This window comes from Petaurus breviceps, unplaced genomic scaffold (genome assembly GCF_028583685.1).
Source record: "Petaurus breviceps papuanus isolate PSGF00001 unplaced genomic scaffold, PetGlider_PUasm1.0 227, whole genome shotgun sequence".
Classification (NCBI taxonomy): Eukaryota; Metazoa; Chordata; class Mammalia; order Diprotodontia; family Petauridae; genus Petaurus; species Petaurus breviceps.
The window spans coordinates 8,921,531-8,942,450 of record NW_027185896.1 but is presented as its reverse complement, the minus strand read 5'-3'; the positions used below and the strand labels follow the sequence as shown (position 1 = coordinate 8,942,450).

The 20,920-nt window shown below is 52.7% G+C and overlaps 4 protein-coding genes across 7 annotated transcripts in view; 1 reads left to right on the top strand and 3 right to left on the bottom strand.

Moving 5' to 3' along the window:
• Positions 1-23: 23 nt before the first annotated feature.
• On the bottom strand, positions 24-6,785 carry NPRL2 (NPR2 like, GATOR1 complex subunit). The gene is given in 12 exon segments (XM_069095645.1): positions 24-174; positions 286-428; positions 913-1,030; positions 1,453-1,546; positions 2,101-2,137; positions 2,331-2,428; positions 2,530-2,619; positions 2,621-2,667; positions 3,655-3,763; positions 4,475-4,643; positions 6,208-6,299; positions 6,382-6,785. Coding segments are annotated over 12 exon segments (1,143 nt in total). The 5' UTR covers positions 6,460-6,785; the 3' UTR covers positions 24-106.
• A 58-nt stretch (positions 6,786-6,843) lies between these two features.
• On the top strand, positions 6,844-10,528 carry CYB561D2 (cytochrome b561 family member D2). Of its 4 annotated transcripts, none has more exons than XM_069095649.1 (4): positions 6,844-7,022; positions 7,339-7,544; positions 8,563-8,600; positions 9,393-10,528. In XM_069095649.1, exons 2-4 carry the CDS (start codon positions 7,418-7,420, stop codon positions 9,894-9,896), a joined length of 669 nt encoding a protein of 222 aa, XP_068951750.1. In that variant the 5' UTR covers positions 6,844-7,022; positions 7,339-7,417; the 3' UTR covers positions 9,897-10,528. The 4 variants fall into 4 exon arrangements, with proteins under 4 accessions (XP_068951750.1, XP_068951748.1, XP_068951749.1 ...); XM_069095647.1 differs by having other exon boundaries at positions 6,877-6,997; XM_069095648.1 differs by lacking the exon at positions 7,339-7,544 and having other exon boundaries at positions 6,885-6,997.
• A 585-nt stretch (positions 10,529-11,113) lies between these two features.
• On the bottom strand, positions 11,114-16,940 carry TMEM115 (transmembrane protein 115). Its single transcript, XM_069095644.1, has 2 exons — positions 16,042-16,940; positions 11,114-12,078 (listed from the first exon to the last, which is right to left on the bottom strand). Exons 1-2 carry the CDS (start codon positions 16,914-16,916, stop codon positions 11,874-11,876), a joined length of 1,080 nt encoding a protein of 359 aa, XP_068951745.1. The 5' UTR covers positions 16,917-16,940; the 3' UTR covers positions 11,114-11,873.
• A 1,230-nt stretch (positions 16,941-18,170) lies between these two features.
• CACNA2D2 (calcium voltage-gated channel auxiliary subunit alpha2delta 2) overlaps positions 18,171-20,920 on the bottom strand; it is a 442,652-nt gene continuing 439,902 nt past the window's right edge. Inside the window, exon 37 of the mRNA XM_069095393.1 lies at positions 18,171-20,886. Coding sequence (XP_068951494.1) covers positions 20,761-20,886 — 126 coding nt within the window. The 3' untranslated portion in view covers positions 18,171-20,760. The remainder of the gene's footprint in view (positions 20,887-20,920) is intronic.

The following is a 20,920-nucleotide window of genomic DNA, read 5'->3' as shown; positions in this document are numbered from 1 at the left end:
AGGGTAAAGGCAGGAGACAGAACAGGAGGGCAGAGATGGCGCTTTATTGACCGGCCCGCCCCCCAGTCCCGCAGCCCCGGCCACCGCTCCATTCCCGCAGGGGGCTTCACTTCCAGCAGACGATGATGTTGGGGTCGTTGTCCAGGCGCTCGTCCAGCTCGCGGTAGCTCATTCCTAGGAGGATGGGCGGGGGGCAGGTGCTCACTGGCAGAGCCCCCCGGCCGCCCCCTCCCCAAGTGCCCCCGCCCCGCCCCCTCCCAACGCCCGGGCCGCCCCTGCACTCACCCGTCTTGCAGCAGATCTCGTCGTAGCTGTGGCAGCCCGTGTAGAGGCGCGCCGGGTGGCTGCGCTCCTCGGCGGTGATGCGCACTGGGTACTTCTGCAGCCGCCTCATCAGGTTTTTCATTAGCCCGAACTGGATGAGCTTCCTGAGGGGGCGGGAGGGCCGCGGTGAGGCCTCCGCCTGCTGTGTGCAGGGGGCACCTCCCTGGGGTGCCTCTAAGGGTCAGCATCGCTTATTCCGAGGCAGCGGCCCCCCCGAGGGGCTGAACGTATGCATAACCAGGGGGAAGCTGAGGCCCGGACCAGGAAAGGCTGCTAACCCTTCTCCCCAGAGCCCCAGTGCCTTCCACTGTCAGCCGGGGGCCAATGCCGGGTGAATGCCGCCGGCTCTCCTCCAAGTTTCTATGTCCCGATAGTAAGATGATGACGCCCTCTGACAACCTGTCAGGGCCTTTAGGAACCCTGGCTTGCCAGACAAATGAGGCACCCCCTCCCATGTGAGCCTCTGGCCCCGGACTGCCCCCCTGATCGGGGGCCAGCCCGTGGTTCGGAGCCTTCCCTGGATGGCCCAACTTCCCAGAGCCCGCTGCTGTCTCTGGCCCCGCTCACAGCTCCGAGGTGATGGCTAACCTTTCGTCCACGTGCTGCAGCTGTTGGGTATAGCGGCCGATGAGGTCTCGGACGGTGGTGCCTGGGCTGAGGCCACAGTAGAGCTGGAAGACATCTCGGAGGCTGGCTCGCTTGTGACCTGTGGGTCCAGATGTTAACAGAGCTGGTGGCCCACACCTGGGGCTCAGGACAGTGGGAGGAAGTGAAATGAGGATTTCTTCTCCACCATTTTGGGCCCCTCAAAGGCACCTTTGCACAGTGGGATTTGGAGCTAGAAGATACCAGGGCTTGAATACTGGTTTCAACACTTCTTGGCTGTGTGACCACAGGCAAGTCACTTACAACTCTGTGCCTGTTTCCTTATCCACAAATTGGGAATAATACTACTTACAGAGAAGCTGGTGAGGTCAGTGATTTTTGAATCTGAAAATGCTTTATGAAATTTTGGACTCTTCTTGATGTGGCTTCTCTAAGCTTGTGCAGAGGCACTGCTGTAAGTGAATTCAGATGCCCTGGAAGCCGGCCGTGTTCTTGCCCTCATTCCTCCCTATCTCCCCATACCTTGTTTGGTGACATAGGCCAGACATTCCTCTTGTAGTGACTTATCATCCACCAGGTCTTGAACCTTGGGTGTGGGACAGTATACATTGGAATACTGGGGGAGGAAAGATGGAATGAGGCCCAAAGTACCCACTGCTCCCCTCTTCCCCAAGCTTAGAAACCCCCAACTACAAGTCAGGGAGTTGCTTCTGCCACTGAATGGTTATGTGACCTTAGAAAAGTCCCTTATACTCTTTGGGCCCCAGAGTTCATCAGTAAAAACCAAGGCATTAGATTAGAGAGTCTTAAGGTCCCTTTTGAGTCTAACTCTAGGAGCCAATGAATTTGCATCCCTGGAAAAAAAACCCCAAAACTAGAAAAGTTGGGTTCTAACCCTCATTTTGCTGCAGAATTCTGGCTGTGTCACCTAGAGCAAAGCCTTTCTTTTCTGGGCTTCAGTTTCTCCAGCTGTACAACCGGAGGACCAGGCCACTGTGTGTCTGTTCTAGCCATGCACACAAGCCATTCCCCTCTCCCACTGGGAATTCCATTCTCCATTCTTCTTATGTTTTAGTGGGCACTATCATCTTGATTTCAGGTCGTGCTCAAAGTGGAACCTCCTCTTTCCCATGCCAAACACAATGTTCCTCCCTCTGTTCCCCTTCTCACCTGGAGGATGGATACCAGGGTCACCACCCCATAGTACCTGCAGGAGACACACCCCGATCAATGTTGGCTTCTGGCCTCTGCTGAGGCCTAACTTCCCCATCAGACACCACCCTTTAGCTTAGGTTTTCTCAATTGGGTGATAACATCTATGGGGTCTCAGGAGAGTGGGAAGATCTAGCAAATGGGAGAGGTGGGGAGGGCAGGTCCCTCTTGGTCCCCAGCCCACTCACAGCAGGTTCTGGATGGCGATCCGCACAAGGTTGAGCTCCACATCAGCCTCAGCAGAAATTTTCTGGATGTGTCGAAAGCCATCAATGTAGGGCAATATCTAGAGAGGGTGGCTATGTCAACACTGACTCTAGCCCGTGTACCCCGCCACCCACAAGGACTGAGAGGGAAGTCAGGGAAACCCTGAGCAGGTGAGCATACTTGCTGCGTGGTGAGGTCCCACTGGGAATTGAAGAACTCATCCTTGTCCTTGGTAAAAACAGGTACGTCATACTCCTGGGCAATGGGGGGGGTCAGGCCGCTGCTCAATGACCTTCAGGTGGATGGTGTTAGATTCATCTATGGAGGAAGAGGACAGAGATACCAGAAAGCCTTCCAGAAGGGTACCAGGCTGCACACACATGACTGCTTTTGGGTAAGGCCTATACTTTCCAAAGCAATCTTGTATGGTGGAGCAGAAAGAATGATGACCCAGTAGGCAGAGATCTGGGTTCATACTGGAGCTCTACCACTAACTTGCTGTGTGGCTACAGAAAAGTTTAGTCCTATTTCACAGGGGGTAAAACCAGGGCTCAATGAGATTTGGATTTTGCCTGGTTCCTCCTCTTCAAAATAATGAGGATAGAGTAGGAAGAGGACAAGATGACCTCTAAAGCCTCTTATCGCTCTAAAACCTAGGATCCTGGGAGAATCCTTCCCCCAGTTCTCACCCCAGACATGGCAGAAAGGCTAGGGATTAACTATCACACTGCACAAAGAAGCTGATGACCCCAAAGGGGGGATCATTGGTTAGAGAGCAGACATGGAGTCATCTGCAGTGCCTCTGGGGGCACTTCCCTTGGCCCATCCTCACAAAGGGCACTGTCTGTGCCTCAGATTTTGGAGCCTAATCACAAGGGGTCTAACCTTCCTTTTCTGTCTTTCCCCATTTACGTCAATCTGTGACCTAATTTCAGAACCTCTCCTGAGCGTGTCCCACTCCTCATGATGAGGCACTCCCTCTTCTCCCTTCACAAAGCTTGGTGCCTATAAGTCAGGAGTTCCTTTTGGCAGTCTGGGGAGACCTATGGACTCTTTCTCAGAGTCATGTTTTTAAATAACTGGAGGAAATAGTAAATGTCCTTTAGAGAGGTTAGTGAAAACAAGGATGTCCTTTATATTTCTCATTAAGTTCATGGATCCATTGCAATCTTGTCACATATCTTTTGGGGGTTATGTGGGACAGTAATCTTTGGGCCTCTACATGGGCAGCTTTGAATTCCATTTTTGGGCAGGAATGTGCAGGCAGCCCCTCTCTGGAGGATGGACTGGACCCGGGGATGTTACCTATGGGCAGGGTGCATCGGCCTGTGGCATTGAGCTCCTCCAGGAGGATGGTCATGATGGGCACAAGCTTCTGTTTACTCTCCTCTGTGGACACAAAACTGCTCTCCAGCTACAAGGGAAAATGTGATGGAAAAAGTGAGCTACTGGTCTTTCCTTGGGAGTTGCTAAGAGACCCTTCAAGGGAAACAGCAAGTAGAGAAGGCAGATTCCTTGGGGCCCCATTTCATTTCTGAGTGGTACAGTTTAAAAAGCACTGGATTTACAGTGGAGGACTTGGGCTCCGATCTACCTCTGACATTTTTCAGTTGTTTGGTCTTGGGCAAATCACTGAACCTCTTGGAGCTTTATCTTACAGTTGGGGAAACAGGGTTCGACTAAATGATCTCTGTTCCTTTTTAAAAATAGTTTTTTTTTTCTTTTTGGAGGGGGGAAAGGCGGGACAATTGGGGTTAAGTGACTTGCCCAAGGTCACATAGCTAGTAAGTGTGTCAGGTGTCTGAGGCCAAATTTGAACCCAGGTCCTCCCTACTCTAGGGCTGGTGCTCTACTCACTTCACCACCTAGCTGTCCCTTCTGTTTCCTTCTAGCTTTAAATCCATGTCCACAGGAGCCCAAGTCTTTTCCCTGCCTAGGCCTCAGTTTCCTCTCCAGGAAACAGTGGTTGAACTAGATGGTTTTTGAGGTCTAAACTCTATGAGTCCAGAGTAGGACTTTGTGCATCCCTCTACCAATCAAGCTGAGTTACCCCAGGGAGACCAGAACCATGGTTCAGTGCCCTGGGGCTTGAGTCCCCAAGGAGTTGGGTGGGGCTGGTTCTGACCTCCAGCGTGGTGAGGTAGCCAGCCAGCTTCTTAACAATGGGCTCCAAGGCACAGGTCTTGGCTCGGGCATCACACACAAAGCCCAGGTTGAAGAGCAGTGCATTTCGACTGTACTTCTTGTGCTCAATGCACACGGGGCAGCCAATCAGCTTCTTCTCCATGGCTGTCCTAAGCAAGAAGCAGAGTCAGCACAAGGGGTGGGAGGTGCCTCTCTCTTAGGTCCCCCCTTTCTGGAAAACCTCTTAGAGAATGGGAGAGAATCTGGGCCTCTGGAGACCTCACTAAGATTCTGGTTCAGGGCCTTTCAGCTGTCTGTCCCTTGGTGGCATTTCTCATTTGCCTCTTTTCCTGACACTGCCTTGGTTCAGACTCTGGTCAGTTCCTGCCAAGGTGATTATAGTATTTCTAATTGTCCCTCAGACTTTAAGTCTCTCCCAGTCTAACCAATCCTGCAGTCTGTCAGAGTGATCATTTGAGAGCTCAGCTTTGATCAAGCAGATCCTTTACTCAAAATTCCCTTCCCTAAAGGTTTTTAAAATACATACTTCTTTTGCCTGGTGTTCAAGAATCTGGGTGCAACTCATACTTCTAGCTTTATTTCACATTATTTACCTATATATAGGCTCTGCTCCAGACAAACTGGGCTGTTTCCTAACCTGATTTTGCCCCATGTCAAGAAAGTACACCCTCTCAACATTCCACTCAAGGTACAGATCAGGCGACACTTCTTCTATGAAACATTTCTTGATTCCTCCCCAATCTGCTGAAAGTGATCTGTCCCAATTTTTTCTTCCTAAAAGCATTTTTCTATTTAATAAGTAGTAACCTCCTACTATGTGCCAGGCAGTGTGAATATAAAGATATCCTTAAAAACTGAACAGTCATGCCCCAAAAGAGCTTATATTCTACTAGGGGAAATATATGTATGGATAAGTAAGTACAAAATAGATTAAAAATAAACACAAAGTCATTTGGCCAGTGGCAGGAGGGAAGGGGACAGCACAAACAATAGGGAGAATCAGGAAAGGCCTCTTGTACGAGATGGTGCTTAAACTGAATTATGCAGGAAGCCAGGGCTTCCAAAGAAAGCATTCCAGGTAGAGGGGATCGCCTACACAGAGTCACAGAGATAGGAGATGGAGTATCACATTTGGATAACAGCCAAACAGGCTAGATTTTTGGCTTGAAGAGAGTGCACTACAGGTAATGTGAAAATGCAGTTTGGAGGATGCTAGTAAAGGGCTTTAAATGTCACACATAGACAAATTTCTGTTTTATTTTAGATGTCCAGAGGGGACCCCTGGGCCTCTGCTTGGACTGGGGAATGAAGTGATCAGATTTGTAGTTGAAGAATATAAACTAGTTGTGTAGAGGATGGATTGGAGAGGAAAGGGGCAGGAGGTAGGGAGTCCAATTATAGTAGCCCAGGCAAGTAAATGGTGAGGAGGGGAGTGGTTGTAATGAGTGCAGAGATGAGGAAAGTTGCGGCAGAGTACAGGAACCATGGGTGAAGGCGATCTTGTAACTAGGGTAAAGAAGCTGCAGGTGAGTGGACAGTGGGTGCCTCCCGTGGCCCTCTGGCCCTTTCACGTTTTACCCTGCGGACCTGTCCAGTTCTCCAAGGCCCCCGAGACCAGCGCCTGTGTGCTTCGGCACTGGCCCCTCTGCACCCATTGGGCAGGTCTCTGATGAAGGGGAGGTCTCCCAGGCTGGAGGAGGGGCCGGGACTTACACCGTGATCAGCTTGTTCTGGAGCTCCGGCTTGGTGATGACGTACACCTGCACCGTGTCAAACAGCTCCCTGGAGATGAAGTCTTCGGGGACCTGGGGAGACAGCCCCGGCAGCTCGTGGGGTGCCACGGCCCTGCCCGGCCCTTCCCTCCGCCCCGCCCCGCCCCGCGCCTACCTGGTAGGTGATTTTGGGGCCCAGCGTGGGGTGGAATTCGCTGAAGAAGATGCACTCGATCCTGCTGCTGCTGCCCATGGTGGCCCTGCGGAGACCCCGAGGGCCAGGGGACGGAGCCCCAGCCGGACCTCGGGAGGAGAGACGCCCACTCGAGGCGCTGAAGGGGGAAAGACACGGTGCTTGACTTAAGTTTCTCCACGTCCGGGCCGCAGGGGCTCCCCGGGTGGTGGATGCTGGCGCATACTCCTCACCCTCTAGACCCCGAGCCCCACCGGCTTCAGGAGCCTCCCGGGACCACTCAGGATCCGCAGCTGCCGCGAGCCCGTACCTGACCAAAGCAGTACCTGAACTAGTGCAGAAAAGGAGCCGGCTCCCGTGCGCGCCTGCGCAGTAGCAAGGTAGCGCGCGCGAGCCTTCCTTCGCCCCGCCCTCTTCCCAAGAAGACCGGGGACCTGCGCACTGCGTTCCAAGGGGAGGTATCCAGGGTCTGGTTTTGGCGTAAGTTCCGGAGGGAAGTCGCACCCGGAAGTGAAGGGAGCTCTCTGCGGAGGCGGTGCCATAGGTATTTCCCGGCACTTCCTGTTAGAAGCCGGAAAACTGTGGGCTGAGTGGGCAGGTGAGCCTAGTGGAATCCAGAATGGGTACGGGTTTCGGCGTGTGGTGGGCTTGTGGTCGCGGTATTGAGGGGGTTAACTACAATTCCCACAATGCTTCTCGGTTGCCTAGGACTCTCTGGTCGAGTAACCCGCCTCTGGCTAGAGAACTACCCTTCCCACAGTGCCCAGCCGTCGACTTTAGGGTTTCTTGGGCCGGCGCCACCGCGGTGCATCTTGGAACTCGTAGTCCTCATGGCCCTTCACCAGCATCCTACCTGGGAGCCTCCCGCTTGTGGGTCCCCGGTATTCCTTGGCTAGTCTGTCCCGGTGTGGGTGACGCCGGCTTGTCTATTCCGACCAGGTCCCAAGTGACTGCGAGGATCTCCCTGGGGGACGGCTTTTGGGCCCCGTGCCCTAGCACCATTTCAGCACCTCGGGACATGGCCCTGACCGTGGAAACTGAGTCGCGCATCTACCGGGGCCTGCGCACCGCCTCGGGGGCTGCCGCCCACCTCGTGGCCCTCGGCTTCACGGTCTTCGTGGCTGTGCTGGCCCGGCCCGGCTCTAGTAAGTGGGATGGGGTCAGAGTGCACCCCTGGGCCGAGGGCCAGGAGGTGGTTCGGGAAGGAGGGGCCTAGACCAGAGCCCCTGGACGTCCGGGGCCAGGGCAGCTGCGGGCCCTCCTTTCCCGCTGGAGGGGATCCCAGGGAGGTTTGTCGGCTTCGCTCTAGCTTGCCAGAAGCCAGTTGCATTCCTGCGAGAAACACCCTTTGGCCAGACTTTCTGATCCTGGCATACTTTGTGTGGCCCGCCCCAGCTACTTCTGGATCCTCCGACAAGATGTGCCCCCATCCGTGCCTCAGTGGCCATTTCCCTGCCGCCGGTGGGGGAAGGGCCGGTCTCCACCAGTGTCGTTGGCCAGGCACAAGGATCCTGGTCATCGGATAGAGCCCGAAGGAAATTTGGAGATCATCTTTCACTTGGCCTACAGCTCAGCTTATCTGTTGTTGTGGCTTGGCCACTCTCGGCACTTCCTGCAAGATGTGTCCTCACTACCTGTGGGAAACGTTGACCAGGTTCTTATTTGCCACAGTGGTGGATTTTAGGGCCCTTTGGCTAGGGCAGCCAGGCTACTTCCAGGATCTCCTGAAAGTTGTACCTAACTCCTTGGGTAGGTGCCTGGAGGGGACTGTCTGTGTTGAGAGAGGGAGGGCTGGAAATGTGGAGCCAGCCTGGGGTTTTAGGAGACAGAAAACTCGTTTTATCTCTGTTGGTTGAATTCTGACCGAGTAGGAAATTGCATGGTGTGAGGTTTTGATCCAGGATCTGTTCCATCTTCCCTGTGGAAGAGTTAAGTGAGGCCTCTGGGAGATGGAAATCTGGAGTGCTCTTCCAGCTACACTCTTAGCTATGGCTGCTCAGAGAAGTCATTTCCAACCTTGGGCCGGTTGGGGGTCTAGAAGCTCATGTACCCATTTGTAGGGAGATAATATTGCTGTCCTCAACCCCTTTCCTTCAACTTAGTTGACTCCCCCAACCCCAGTTTCTAGACCACTTTTGGTTGCAGCCTTCCTCCTTCTTCCAGGTCTGTTCTCCTGGCACCCGGTGCTTATGTCTCTGGCTGTAAGTAACCTATTTTCTGTTTCATCTATGGGGATGGGGGGAGGGGCAGTATCTTGGGGAGGAGGGTACGGACCTTGGAGAGTAGGGGAGGCTGACCCCTAGTAACCACCGATGGCCCATTCCTGCTGTTTTGTTCTTGTCCCTAGTGTTAGAAGTTTGCATTTGCTGTGCAAACACTTTACTAGTTCATTTAAAGAGTATAAATTGGTATATTCATATACCTAGATGCTATTAAACCTTTTCATTTAGCCTATTACATGTCATCTAATTTTCCCTGAAACACTGCCCCTATTTAGCTGGCTCTTACAGGATGAAATGATATCTATTCCTTATCAGTCACACATTGGTGACATGGAATGAATTCATCATTTAGAGCTTAGAGCTTTTTTGCTCTAAGTTGCTACAGTAAAGAATGAGTGTGTGTATTACTGAGGTAATATTTCAAAAATGATCAAAGAAATATTTTGTTGAATTAAGAAGGAAAATTTGTAGTAGGGTCAGCTCTTGACAATCTGTGGGTGGATTTTGTGAACACAGGCTTAATCTATTGCTAACTCTTAAACTCAGCCTGAGCTCAAGGAAGGCAGATCCATAATGCCCGCTTGAGTTGGATAGCATCAGGAAGGTAATTTGAGCCACTGTGAAAAAGTCATAGCCTGAATTCCAGAGTCAGGTAGAAAAGTTTGGCTTCTCTGCTCTTTGGGCTTCCTTGTGCTACATTTTTCATTAGCTTGGATAGTTAAAAATTGGCTCACTTTAGAGCTCATGCTTTGGTCCTATTTGTCTCCCCAGTTCTCCTTCCTGATGACAGAAGCGCTGCTGGTTTTTTCCCCAGAGAGTTCCTTGTTGCGATCCTTCTCTCGAAAGGGCCGGGCACGATGCCACTGGGCACTTCAGCTACTGGCCTTGCTGTGTGCCCTGTTGGGCCTGGGCCTGATTATCTACAACAAGGAGCAGCATGGCAAAACTCACCTGGCCACATGGCATGGATGGGCAGGGCTGCTGTCAGTGCTGTGGGCTGGGCTGCAGTGCACAGGTGGCCTGGTGCTATTGTACCCCAAGCTGCTCCCACGATGGCCACTGGCCAAGCTGAAGCTATATCATGCCACCTCAGGGTTGGTGGGTTACCTGCTGGGCAGCACTAGCCTCCTCTTGGGCATGTGCTCACTCTGGTTTACCACTACACTGGGGGGTGGTGCCTGGTACCTGGCCGCTCTCTGTCCCATTCTCACCAGCCTGGTGGTCATGAATCAGGTGAGCAATGCCTACTTGTACCGCAAAAGGATCCAGCCCTGAAGGAGAAAGCATCCATCCGCCCCTACCGTCTCTACTGCAGTGGTCCTGCATTCTGCCCAGAAAAAGCTGTTCACAGTCTTGCTGGGACTCTTGGCTCTCCTGACACCGGGCAGGCCCGGGTTAAGCATCGTCCATTTGGAGGCCAGGTGAAAGAGATGTGAATCGAGGAAGGGTCCTATGTGTCCCCCATACAGAGACTCGTATCTCATCTTCCTGTCACCTCCCAAGGGGCATGTGAGCACATGGATGGACTGCTGGCAGCCTGCCTGTCTCTTCTGCTCATCTTTTAGACTCTTTTAAGTGTTTGCAAAAAAGGAAAAAGTGAGTGACTATGGAAAGTCAGAGGTAGGGGAAGAGCTCTGAGCCAGAGTGGGTTCTTATGGTACCATCAGTGTGAAGAAACAGTTTGGGCCAGGGGAAGCACGTTTTTGTTGGGGCAGCAGTGGAGCTTGGGTTAATTTTGCTGCTGGTTAGGCCTTGGCCCTGAGGACAGAGCAGCTTCCCCTTGCTTAAAGGTCAGGGAAACCTGAGGAGAACCTGCCATTTCCTAGGAAGCAGGGATGGTGGGAGGGTAAAGCCAAGGAGTTAAAGATGTGCTCTTATATTTCCTATAAAGCTCTTCTATCTACCTATCCATCTGTGTGTGCATGTAATTGGTATCTTACTGACTCAAGAGTTTGTGGCTGGATAAATCGAGGGCAGGAATAGGAGTGACCAATAAGATAATTCCCTCTGTGTGGGTTAGTCTTACTGAAATAGGCCACACAGCCAAGATGGGTGTGCAAGATGGTGAAAACAGCTGACCTGATGACCTCTCAAACCAGAGGACAGAAAGGATGGTACTTTCAGTGTAGAGCCTTGGCATCTACTCTTACTATGCAGGTAGCTGAGTCTCTTTCAAAGAAAAAGAGATCAAGAAGACATAAGCAAGAGGTGTTAATAGTTCTAAGGTAGATCTCTTCTCCCAGAGGCCAGCAGAAGGGCAGAAGTTATGGAAAGCCACAAGAAGGAAAATGTAGAGGTTTGAGAAATGAGGAGTTAAAATAGTAAGTTGGTAAGATGAAAAGAGAGTAGAAAAGAGGATGGGGGACGGTGGTAGTTTTCATTCCAACAGTTTAAGAGCAGCAGGGCACAAAAGCAGCAACCCAGGATGCAGTTTGCAGAGTCTTGTGGGTCCTGGGGAGGCATGTGCTCAGGACAAAGCCACCAAGAGCCGCTCCTCAAAGAACTGCTTTATTTATACTGAGAGTCCAGGCTCCCCATTCAAGTGGTCCTTTAAAAAAACACCCCCATGAATTTTAGCCCCAACAGAAGTCCCTATTCTGGAGAAACCCCAGACCTGGGGATGAAGGCTTTCTCAGCCTCACTCATATGTATTGCCCTACCCCAGCCAAGGGAAAACCAAACTGCAATCAATGCTAACATGTCCCTGGAGTGGAGGGGTTAGGAATGGCAGAGTGGCAGAGGTGCCTTGGGGCTGGGCCTTGTAAAATCCTGCCTTGGGCCTGGTGCCTCGGTCCCCAGAATTCTTTTTTGGCAAATCCTTGCCTGGTAGCAGGGGGCAGGAAGAGAGACTGCTCTACCAACAAAGGTCTGCCACAGAATCAGAGGAGTAAGGTTACCCCATTGGGCCTGGTTGACAAACCAGTCAAGTGTGATTACAAGGCTGAATCCTGGACCAGGCCCCAGGCCATGTGCTCCCTGCTCCTGGACTTAGTGGTTGTCTGGAGGGTGAGCCAGGCCTTAGGGGTATAGTGTTGGCTGGGGCCATGTGTCCAGAAGCATCAGCAGAATGCACACAGTGTGACCCCATGGACCTAAGAGGATTTCCCTCCTTGCCTTCTCTCCTTGGGAAGCAGTCAGCTTCTGGGTATGGCTGAGCAGGGAGATAAGGAGCGGCAGCAGGGTGGTCCAAACGGTGTGACTACTGACCAGGCTGGGGAAAAGAAGTTATGTCCTTGGGCTGGGAGGTCTGGGTTACAGCTGGGGAGGGGCTTCCTCAAAGGTGATCAGGCTGGATTCAGGGGCAGCCCCTTTTCCAGGGGGGTTGGGGCTTTTCTCAGGGAGCAGGGGGCTGTCCACCTTGCTCATGGCCTCATCATCCTCATCATCCATGCTAGGCCAGGCTGACTGGTCTTCTACTCGCTTCAAACGCTCATTTAGGGCCTTCAGGGCCAGTTGCCTGTGGAAGAAAAGACATGGGACCATTACTGGGAGGGCCAGACCTTGGCTGCATCAAAACCTCTGTGTTGGCTCCTAGAGCCCTTTTTGGAATCTGACTTCTTTTCCAAACGACCACAGTATATTTTATCTATACCTCTGCTGATATTCCAGCTATGATCGCCTTCCCCATATGTCTGCCATTCTGAAAATCATTAGCTCCCTTTCTAAGCAATCTTTCATTTTAGGCCAGTTCGGTCAGTACTGAGTCTACAGATGGCCCGTTACCCTGCTGGCTGCTGTGAATAGCAGGAAAAAACATGATTTACTGGGAAGAACACTGAAGTTGATGTCTGGCCCTGCCGAGTACTGCCTGGGTAACTCTAGGCAAGTCACCATTCTCTCTGAGCTTGATTTCCCCATTTGTAAAGTGAGGATGATACTTATACTAGCCCCATCAGGCTGGTAAGGCTCAGAGATGCATTAAAACACCAAGCATCATACACTATTGGCCCACTTTTGCTGTGTGCCTCTCCCTTCCCTGGCCATCCAGGCCATTCCTGCAGTGGTAGTTCCATAGCTAAAGAAGGCATTGCCAAAGTATAGCTCCTTGGCTTACAGTGTTGGGGGCCAGGGAGGATCCCTTCAGGATTAGGTCCTCCGGGCAGATGTGCTCTGGGTCTAGAATCTATACTATCTCTGAGCCCTGGGGGTAGTAAGGAGCAGCATAATGAGAAAGCGAATTTAGGAAAGGTCCCTTGTAGGGTTCTTGAGGAGTAGACACTTTGAAAGTGTCACTGCTGACAAATGCAGCTGCAGGCTTCGAAGATCTCAAAGCACTTGTACCATGCAGATCTGATATCACTCAAGGGAAACCAATCCTGCTCCAAGTCTTGTCAGTGTCAACTGCCCCTCCCCCACACCCAGGGATTTGGTGCACCCATTCTGAGGCAGCTGCTGCCTGCCCCCAGGCCCACTCAGGACAAAGAGTAAGGTCCTCTAAATCCTGGGCATCAGTACTTGGAGAGTCCAAGGGGAAGGAGAACACAGAACCTCCTTTTCCTTTCTCTGTAGGGAGGGACCACCTGGCAAAGCTATATGACAGGTGTTTTTCCCTTGGGGGGGAGTTAGGGGGTGAGGAGGCTTGATTGTCTCAATCCACCCTCTTTGATGGCCTCAATACACAGTTTGATGGTGTTTCCTAAGGTTATAAAGAGCAGTGCAAAATTTTGGGGGCAGGAAGGAGTCTCGGCATCACCCTTTGATGTGAACTTTGTTATTCACTAAATGAATTTGGGCAAAACCCTCTCTGGGCTTTAGTTTCCAAAGCTTCTTTGCCTGCCCCTTCTGTCATTTCCTACCCCTTCCCTGAAGGGTGATGGTTTCTAGCCAGTTATCAGATATTTTGACTTTGGGGCAGAGGCATAATAACATTGATATTTCTATAGCACTTTTAAAGGTTAGCAAAACATAGGGCAGCTAGGTGGTGCAGTGAAGGCCCTGGAGTTAGAAGGATCTGAGTTCAAATCCAGCCTCAGACACTTAACACAAAAAACTAGCTGTGTGACCCTGGGCAAGTCACTTAACCCCAACTGTCCTACATTCCCCCTTTCAAAAAGCCAAAATATCCAAACAAAAAAAATACCATTTGGCAAAAACACTTTCTTTCCAACAGTTCTAAAACACAGGAAGTATTATTATTATCCTTAGAGATGGGGAACCTGGAGTCCAAGGGTTCAGGTAAGTGATTAGGCTCTAGAGCTTACAGAGCCCATTACACCCTCCTTGTGAAGCGCAGACCACTGCCCGACTTGTACTCTGTTGAGAGGCTCACTTAAAGATTATTCTGAGAAGTGAATGCATATGCCTGAACAGCTCCAGAGGCTGGGGTCCATCAGGAATTTCAGCCGTGTGGTGCTGACTGATCTGTAGGGGCACAGCTCATCTGCACTTCCCTATCCTATCCTGTGACCCTGGTGGCCTCCCTAGACCTGGTCAGGGCTGGAAGAAACCAGCCTACCCAAAAAGTGACAGCTGGGAACCAGGAGAGCAGGAACTGAAGGCCACAGCGGTACCACCCTCATCTGCCCATAACCCTTTTCCTGTATGTGTTCTGTGGACACCTATACCAAGCTTGCCTAGGAGAAGTTATCTGTCCTCTTTCCCAGTTGGTCATTTCGGTCCCTAAAGTTCCCAGTCAAAAAAGAACAAGAAACTGTCAGGTCTGTCTTTGCCACACAGCTTGGGATGGAAAAAGCTGGTTTGTTCCTGGCCTCACCTGGGTGGGGACAAGAATACTGAGAAGAGAAGACCGGGACTGGGAACTGGGTTTTAAATACTATTCTAGGAATTTTTTCCTCAGGAGATGGAGTAGCTTTAGGCTCCAGGGAAGAGGTAAAAATATTTACCGGCCCTACACTTAATCTTCAGGAGAGGTCAGGTCTGACCTCTATTATTCTAGGTACATAAAAATGCTAGAACCAAGTCATACAACCCTCCCAGTACAATTGAAATGAAGTTCAACTTAAAAAACAAAGCCAACCTACTTAGTGAGGTGAGAACCAAGAAGCTAGTTTCATGTTTAAGTGAATGTTCCTTGGAGCAAACAAGAGTCCTGAGGACCTGAATTCCTGTCCCAGTTCTGACACTTCCTCATTGGGTGATCCAGATCAATAAATTTCTCTTCCAAACTTTAGTTTCCTCCTCAGTCAAATGGGGCTAGCTATACCGGCATTACCTGTTTCACAGATCAGTGAAAGTATAGGAAAGTACTTTCTAAATCCCTGTTTTAGGTCCCTGACCAGTTTGAAGTCAGGTGAGACAGGATGCTGATATAGATCAGGGGAAGGGTTCTGTGTCCTGCTTAGGCTAATAACCTGGGGAAAAGGGAAGGCTATGACTTCATGTAAGTATGAATAATATAGCTGAAGCCTAGTGGTTTACAGAAAGTGAAACAGCAGTTTTCCCTGGGGAGGCAGAAACAGCTGATTTATTCAATGGATTTGTCTGTCCCCTAGGGAGCTCAGGGGAGAAATGAAACTGCAGGCCTTATCTGCCAAGAGGGAGAGCTTTCTGGCAGTACCCCAAACTTTCAAGCCTACAGACAATGAAATTAGCTGAAAAACCTGAAGGTCTGAATTTGGATATTTGGGTGAACCCAAGACTGGAAAGAAACTAATTACTGCAGAAGTTTAGAGATTACTAAGTTCCAGTCTTCATATAGGCCTTATATCTGGTGTACTGACAGAAACTTCAGATTCACAAAATGTATGAACTGGAGTGCTTCTGAGGACACCAAGTCAGCAGAGTGGAAAAAGAGTTCTAGGTTTAGATGCTACCTCTGTGGTTTACTAGGCAAATCCCATGTTTCAGAGAAGGAGACAGGCTAAGAGCAAAGTCCAGGTCCCCTGCTGAGCCCCTGGTAAAGCCAGAACAAGAACTCAGGTCTCCTTTCAGTAAGTCCTACATGCAAAGATCTCAGAGAGCAGCGAGTTCAATCCCTAAGTCAAGCCTGAGACCATTCTGAACAAGTAAGTGGTCATTCAGTTTCCTCCTTTTTGGACTCAAAAGGGATCAGATTCATTCTATAGCTTTTCTCAGATTCCTGGCACCAAAAGAAAGAGGGAATGGTAGTTTCTATGTCAGAGCTTCTGCTCTGGGCAAAATGGCATGTTTAGCGAAGGCTTAGAAATAGAAGTGCTGAGAATAAGGCCATAACTCTAAGGCCCCTCTAGAAGGAGAAGCACTGGATTCAGGCTCCTGAAGTTTCAGAGTAGGCCACAGGACTTAATGACACCTTAGAGCAAAAAGTGCACTGGATTTGGGAATGGAGGACTGGGGTTTGAACCCTGCCCTGCCACTGTTTGACCCTGGGCAAATAATGCAGCTTTTGGGCCTCAGTTTTTTCATCTGTAAAGTGAGGGAACTGGACTGGGCGATTTCTAAAGTTTCTTGCAGTTGCAAAGCTATGAAGCTGTGAGCCTACCTTCTGCGCTCAGCATCCTGGGGGTCTGTGCCTGGGAGGCTAATGGTGATGGAAGAGGGTGCCCCCACATCATAGCGCTTCACAGTCTTTCTGCAGACCTTCACCTTCACGAGGAGGCTGTGCACCAAGTTTGCCACCAGGGCCACAACAGGCTGCAGGATTTCGGGGAAGAAGGTGGCAAAGGCAAAGTGGTCCGACATATCCCCCCTGCCCCGGCTGTGGCGCTGGTAGAACCGCAAGTACACCCAGCCCGAGAGCACCCCGAAGCCATAAGAGGCCAGGGCACTGCTTTCCACCAGAGGAGTGAGTCGCAGCAACAGGAGGGAGAGGAGCAGCAGCATGGGCACCACCCGCATCCGTACCTGGGGCACCTTCAGCACCACACTGTCCCCCATGGTTTGTTTGAGGGCCACCAGGACCCCGCCCAGGAAGCCCAGCACCCCGTGGATGCGCACGGTGAAGAGATAGGCCAGGTTGAAGGAGGCCATGTAGGTGAGGAGGTAGGCGAAGGCCCCCAGCAGCCCCACGGATATGTTGACCACGGCGAAGAAGACAAGCAGCTCCAGGGCCCCCCAGAGCGGCTCCAGCAGCTGGCCGGCCGCCACCACCGTGGCCAGGCTCAGGGCCACGTCCCACACGTGCAGCTCCACCAGCCCGTGCGTGGCCAGGGTCCAGACCCAGAAGTTGGGCGGGAAGAGGTAGCCGGGGGTGACGGCCAGGCCCACGCCCGTGTCCAGCGCGAAGGACAGCAGGTAGAGCAGCAGCACCGAGGCGCACAGGGCCTTCACCACCACGCTGGCGCTGGCCAGGGCGGCGCCCAGGGGGAGGCGGGTCCCGGCCCCCAGCGCCAGCCCGGACCGCTGCGGCTGCTGCATCTTCCGGGGACTGCGGGCCGCGGCCGGGGGCCTGGCCTAGACACGGGGCCGGGCCCCGCGCGGGCCGGGCCGGCTCTGGCCTCAGGCCGCGGCCTCCCCCATCCGCCCCGGGTCGGCCCGCCCGCCCGCCGACGGGGGGCGCCCTTCCCGTCTTCCTCCGCGGGGCCGGGGCTCAGCTCCGAGGACCCCCAAGGGGCCTAAGTATGGCCCGCAGGCCGAGTCCTCTCCCGTCGCTGGCTCCGCCACCGACTTCCCTTAGGCCGCGGCCTCCTCCGCCGCCACAGCCGCAGCCGCCCCCAACTCCTCCGGGGCCGACAAACAGGCCACTACGCCTGCGCAACGGGAGTGGAACGCTCGGCGTCTCTCTGCCTCGAGGTACCACGGGACTTGAAGTCCGTGTCCCGGTATGAGTCGGTGAGGACAGCGCCTGCGCCGATTGGACCGCAATCGACGGGCATGTTGGGAGTTGTGGTTCTGGAGCGGGCAGTGAGGGGCGGGGAGAGAAAGAGGACGTCAGCCTCGCTCTGAATCTAGCAGTTTCCGGGAGAACCTAAAGGAATCTTTGGGTACTAGCAGGACTGCCCTGGGGCTGGGACGGCGCGATGGCAGGGGGAATCGGACCTGGGCAGGTTGTCTCAGGGGGTACGCCCTCACACCCACCTTGCCCCAGTCCCAGCTCCTGAGAGGCCGCAGGGATGAAGGGAGCCCCTACGGAGCCTTTCCGCGACCTTCCATGGGGAGGAGGGGAGGGGATTGGTAAAGGCCCGTCCTGCGCTCCGCCCTCAGCCCCAGGACTGCCCGGCGCCCCGGGCCTTGAGGGAAGGGGCTGGACGGTGGCTCGTGTGGACCTTGGGAGCTGGGAAGCAGATTTGGTGCAGCGGGGGAGGGAGGGCGGCTGGGGATAGCAGAGCGCCTTCCCCCCGGTGTGCCGGCACCTGAGCCTGGGATCCCTACCAGAGCTCGGACTGCACGAGAACGTGGCTTTTCTGGGCCTCTTAGAGCCGGGGCTGTCCCTCGGTTCCCAGATTCGGACAGGAGGATTTTCCCGGCAGAGCCTTCCCCTTCCCCCCACCGCTTATCCCCAGCCCCAGCCTTGGGGCAGAAGGAGCCCTACAGCGCAGGGATGGGGTGGGGGGGACGGTGGTGGGATGGAAAGGGAACGATTTGAAGTGAAAATATGAACATTATTTAATAACTGATTTTTTTTGTAATAAACCATTTGAAAATATTTTACAAGGAATCACACACACAATATTTTACAAAGTTTCTCATCTTTTTTGTCGCTTTTGTATCCGACTTGTCTGTACAAAAAAAAAACAACGCAGAAAAAAGGAAAAGGCCCCTGGCACCTTCTCTTTCCCACCCTCTCCCTTGGCCTTGTTGGGAGAGGGAGAGGCCGGAGAAGGGACGCCCTGAGCCAGATGGGAGATGAGCTGAGTCAGACCCAGTTACGGTTTGGACAACTACCTGGTGGCTTTTGTTTAGTTTTTCTGTTTTTAAACTTAAAATATATATATTATATATATTTATTTATATTTCTGTATACGCCTTGGTTTCCTTTTTTTTTTCTTTTTTTAAATTCTCCAGTGAGCACCTGACTAAACTACAGAATTACACACACTCCCAAGACACAGCTGGCAAGCGAGTGGGTGCCAGCATGGACCAACACACACTAAGAAAGCAACAAGCAACAGGACCATTAATTAATGAAGCATTAATTAATGAATCATCCCTTCCCCCCCTCCTTTCCACATCTTAGAGGAAACACCTTCCCACCCTCCCCCCTTGCTCTTTAGTGACCTGCCCCTCCCCACACTGGAGGATTTGGGGAATGGAATTGGAATGCACTGAACTCCCCCCCCCCCCCCCCAGCAACCTGCCCCAGGCCCTGCCTGACAGTGTCTGTGTGTGTAGGGGATGGGGTGGGGAGGGCATGGTGTCCAGTTCTGGGGACTGGGCATTTTGGCCTCAATGTAGATCACTGGGGGTGGGGGTGGGGTGGGGTGGGGTGAGCACCTGTTCAGGGCTTAGGGAGAATGTACACAGGTGCCAGGCTGAGGGGGTGTGGCCTTGGGTGCAGAGTCAGGGTGGCAGGGGTAGTTCCTTCAGTGTCTTTCTCTGCTGAAGTCACCCCTAGGAAGGCAGGGCTAGACTGAGAATGGGGATATGGAGCCTAAGGGTGAGGACTGCCTGTGTGAGTGGGGAGGGAGGGAATGGCACTGGTCAGAAGGTGACATGGTATAGCAGGCAAGGCAGAAGATGAATGTGTGTGTGTGTGTGTGTGTGGGGGGATCCTACCTGCTCCCTTGGCCAGGTGTGGCCAGGACACTTAGGCTGAGGTTTGGGGGGAGTCTGAAAATCTGCTTAGGGTGTGTGTGTGTGTGTGTGTGTGTGTGTGTGTGTGTGTGTGAACACTTGTTTGGAGCAAGGGAGATATTGTCCCACCTGACACAATGATGGAGGGTGCAGTATCTGCCGGATAGGGGCAGGGGATGGAGGGGTTTGGCCTTAGAGCGACTTGCTGCCTGGCCTGGCATTTGGCACGGTTTGACATTCAGCTTTGGAGCCTGAGGGCAAGGACAAGGATTCAGGCTCAGGACCTGAACTGGGTACTGCAGGGCGAGGAAGAGACTGAAGTAGGTGGGGGAGATTGGGATGATGAGCAAGGACAGACAGAGTGCTCAGCCCCAGAGAGATGAAGCCTGACAAAACCTCCAGGTTGCAGCCCCCACCCTCCCAGCCCCACTACATAAGGCTTTGTGATTATCACCCTACTGATAAATGTGTTTGTGTGTATGCATGTCCCTTTGAACTCTACAATGTTGTGATTCTGTAACATTTCTTTGTATGCATGTGTGTATACATATTTCTGTTTCTATCTGTGTTTGTGTGTTTGTGTATACACATGTCTCTGTCAGGTACCAACTGGACTAGATGACCTCTGAGGTCTCAGGTCTCTTCCAACTCTGACATATTGTGTGTGTGTGTGTGTGTGTGTGTGTGTGTCCGTATGTCCGCACTCTAGCCAGGTTTTAGGTTCATGGTCAGGGTTATCTTTGGAACCCAGTGCTCCAATCAGGGAAGCCAAGCTGCCTGGCAGGGACTTGGGTAGATCCCAGCATCCATCTTGGTTGGTAGGTGCATTGCCTAGATCTGAACTTGGTCTTGGCTACGTCCCAGACAGGGCCCCTTCATATCTCTTGGGTGGCCTATGCAATGAGGTCCAGTAATAAAGATAAGGTGTGTGTGTGTGTGTGTGTGTGTGTGTGTGGGGAGACTGAGGGCTGAGCTCACATGGTGACTCTGGCCTGTGTCAGATATCTTCCTCAATCCCTTATCCCCCCAGAGTTGAACCTCCTGATCCCTGTTCCCTAGCCATCCTCTGGGGTATCTAGATCCTCAGAGGTAAGAGGAGAAGGCTGGGGTACTGAGGTCATAGGAACCTTGGTCCCAGCCTTTGTTAGAATCACTGAGTCTGAGTGAACTCCAGGGGATGGGGAGTGAGAGTGGCAACTGTGAGGGTTGATGCTTCCCCCAGCCCAGTCCAGGCCAGCCCAGCCCAAGGCCAGCCCAGGCCCGGGACAGCATGTGCCTTTGGCAGCAGCATACACAGTGCCTGGAGTGAGGGTGCTAGTGGGGTGGCAGGTGTTGGGCTGCGGTGATCTTCTGACAGCAAAACAGTAAGACGTGGCATTGGGGTCTCAGAGGCTGTGGGGCCTATGGGAGGACACATCCCAGATCCCACAGTCCAGAGTATCCACTCTCCCACAGGCTGTGGGTGGTGGGCACAACAAGAAGGGAAGGGTTGCTAAAGTGAAAGGGCTGGGGCTCCTGGGGGTGAGGTTCAGAGGTGATGAGGCCAGGGCAGGGGCAGGGGTGACAGGCCCAGGAGGAGCAGCAGCTGCAGGGACACCAGTAGGCCCAGGGATGCTCTGAAGGAGGCTCCTCGACCACAGTCTGAGGTATCTTCCTGTAGGCACACAGATGGTCAAGGGGTTGGGGGT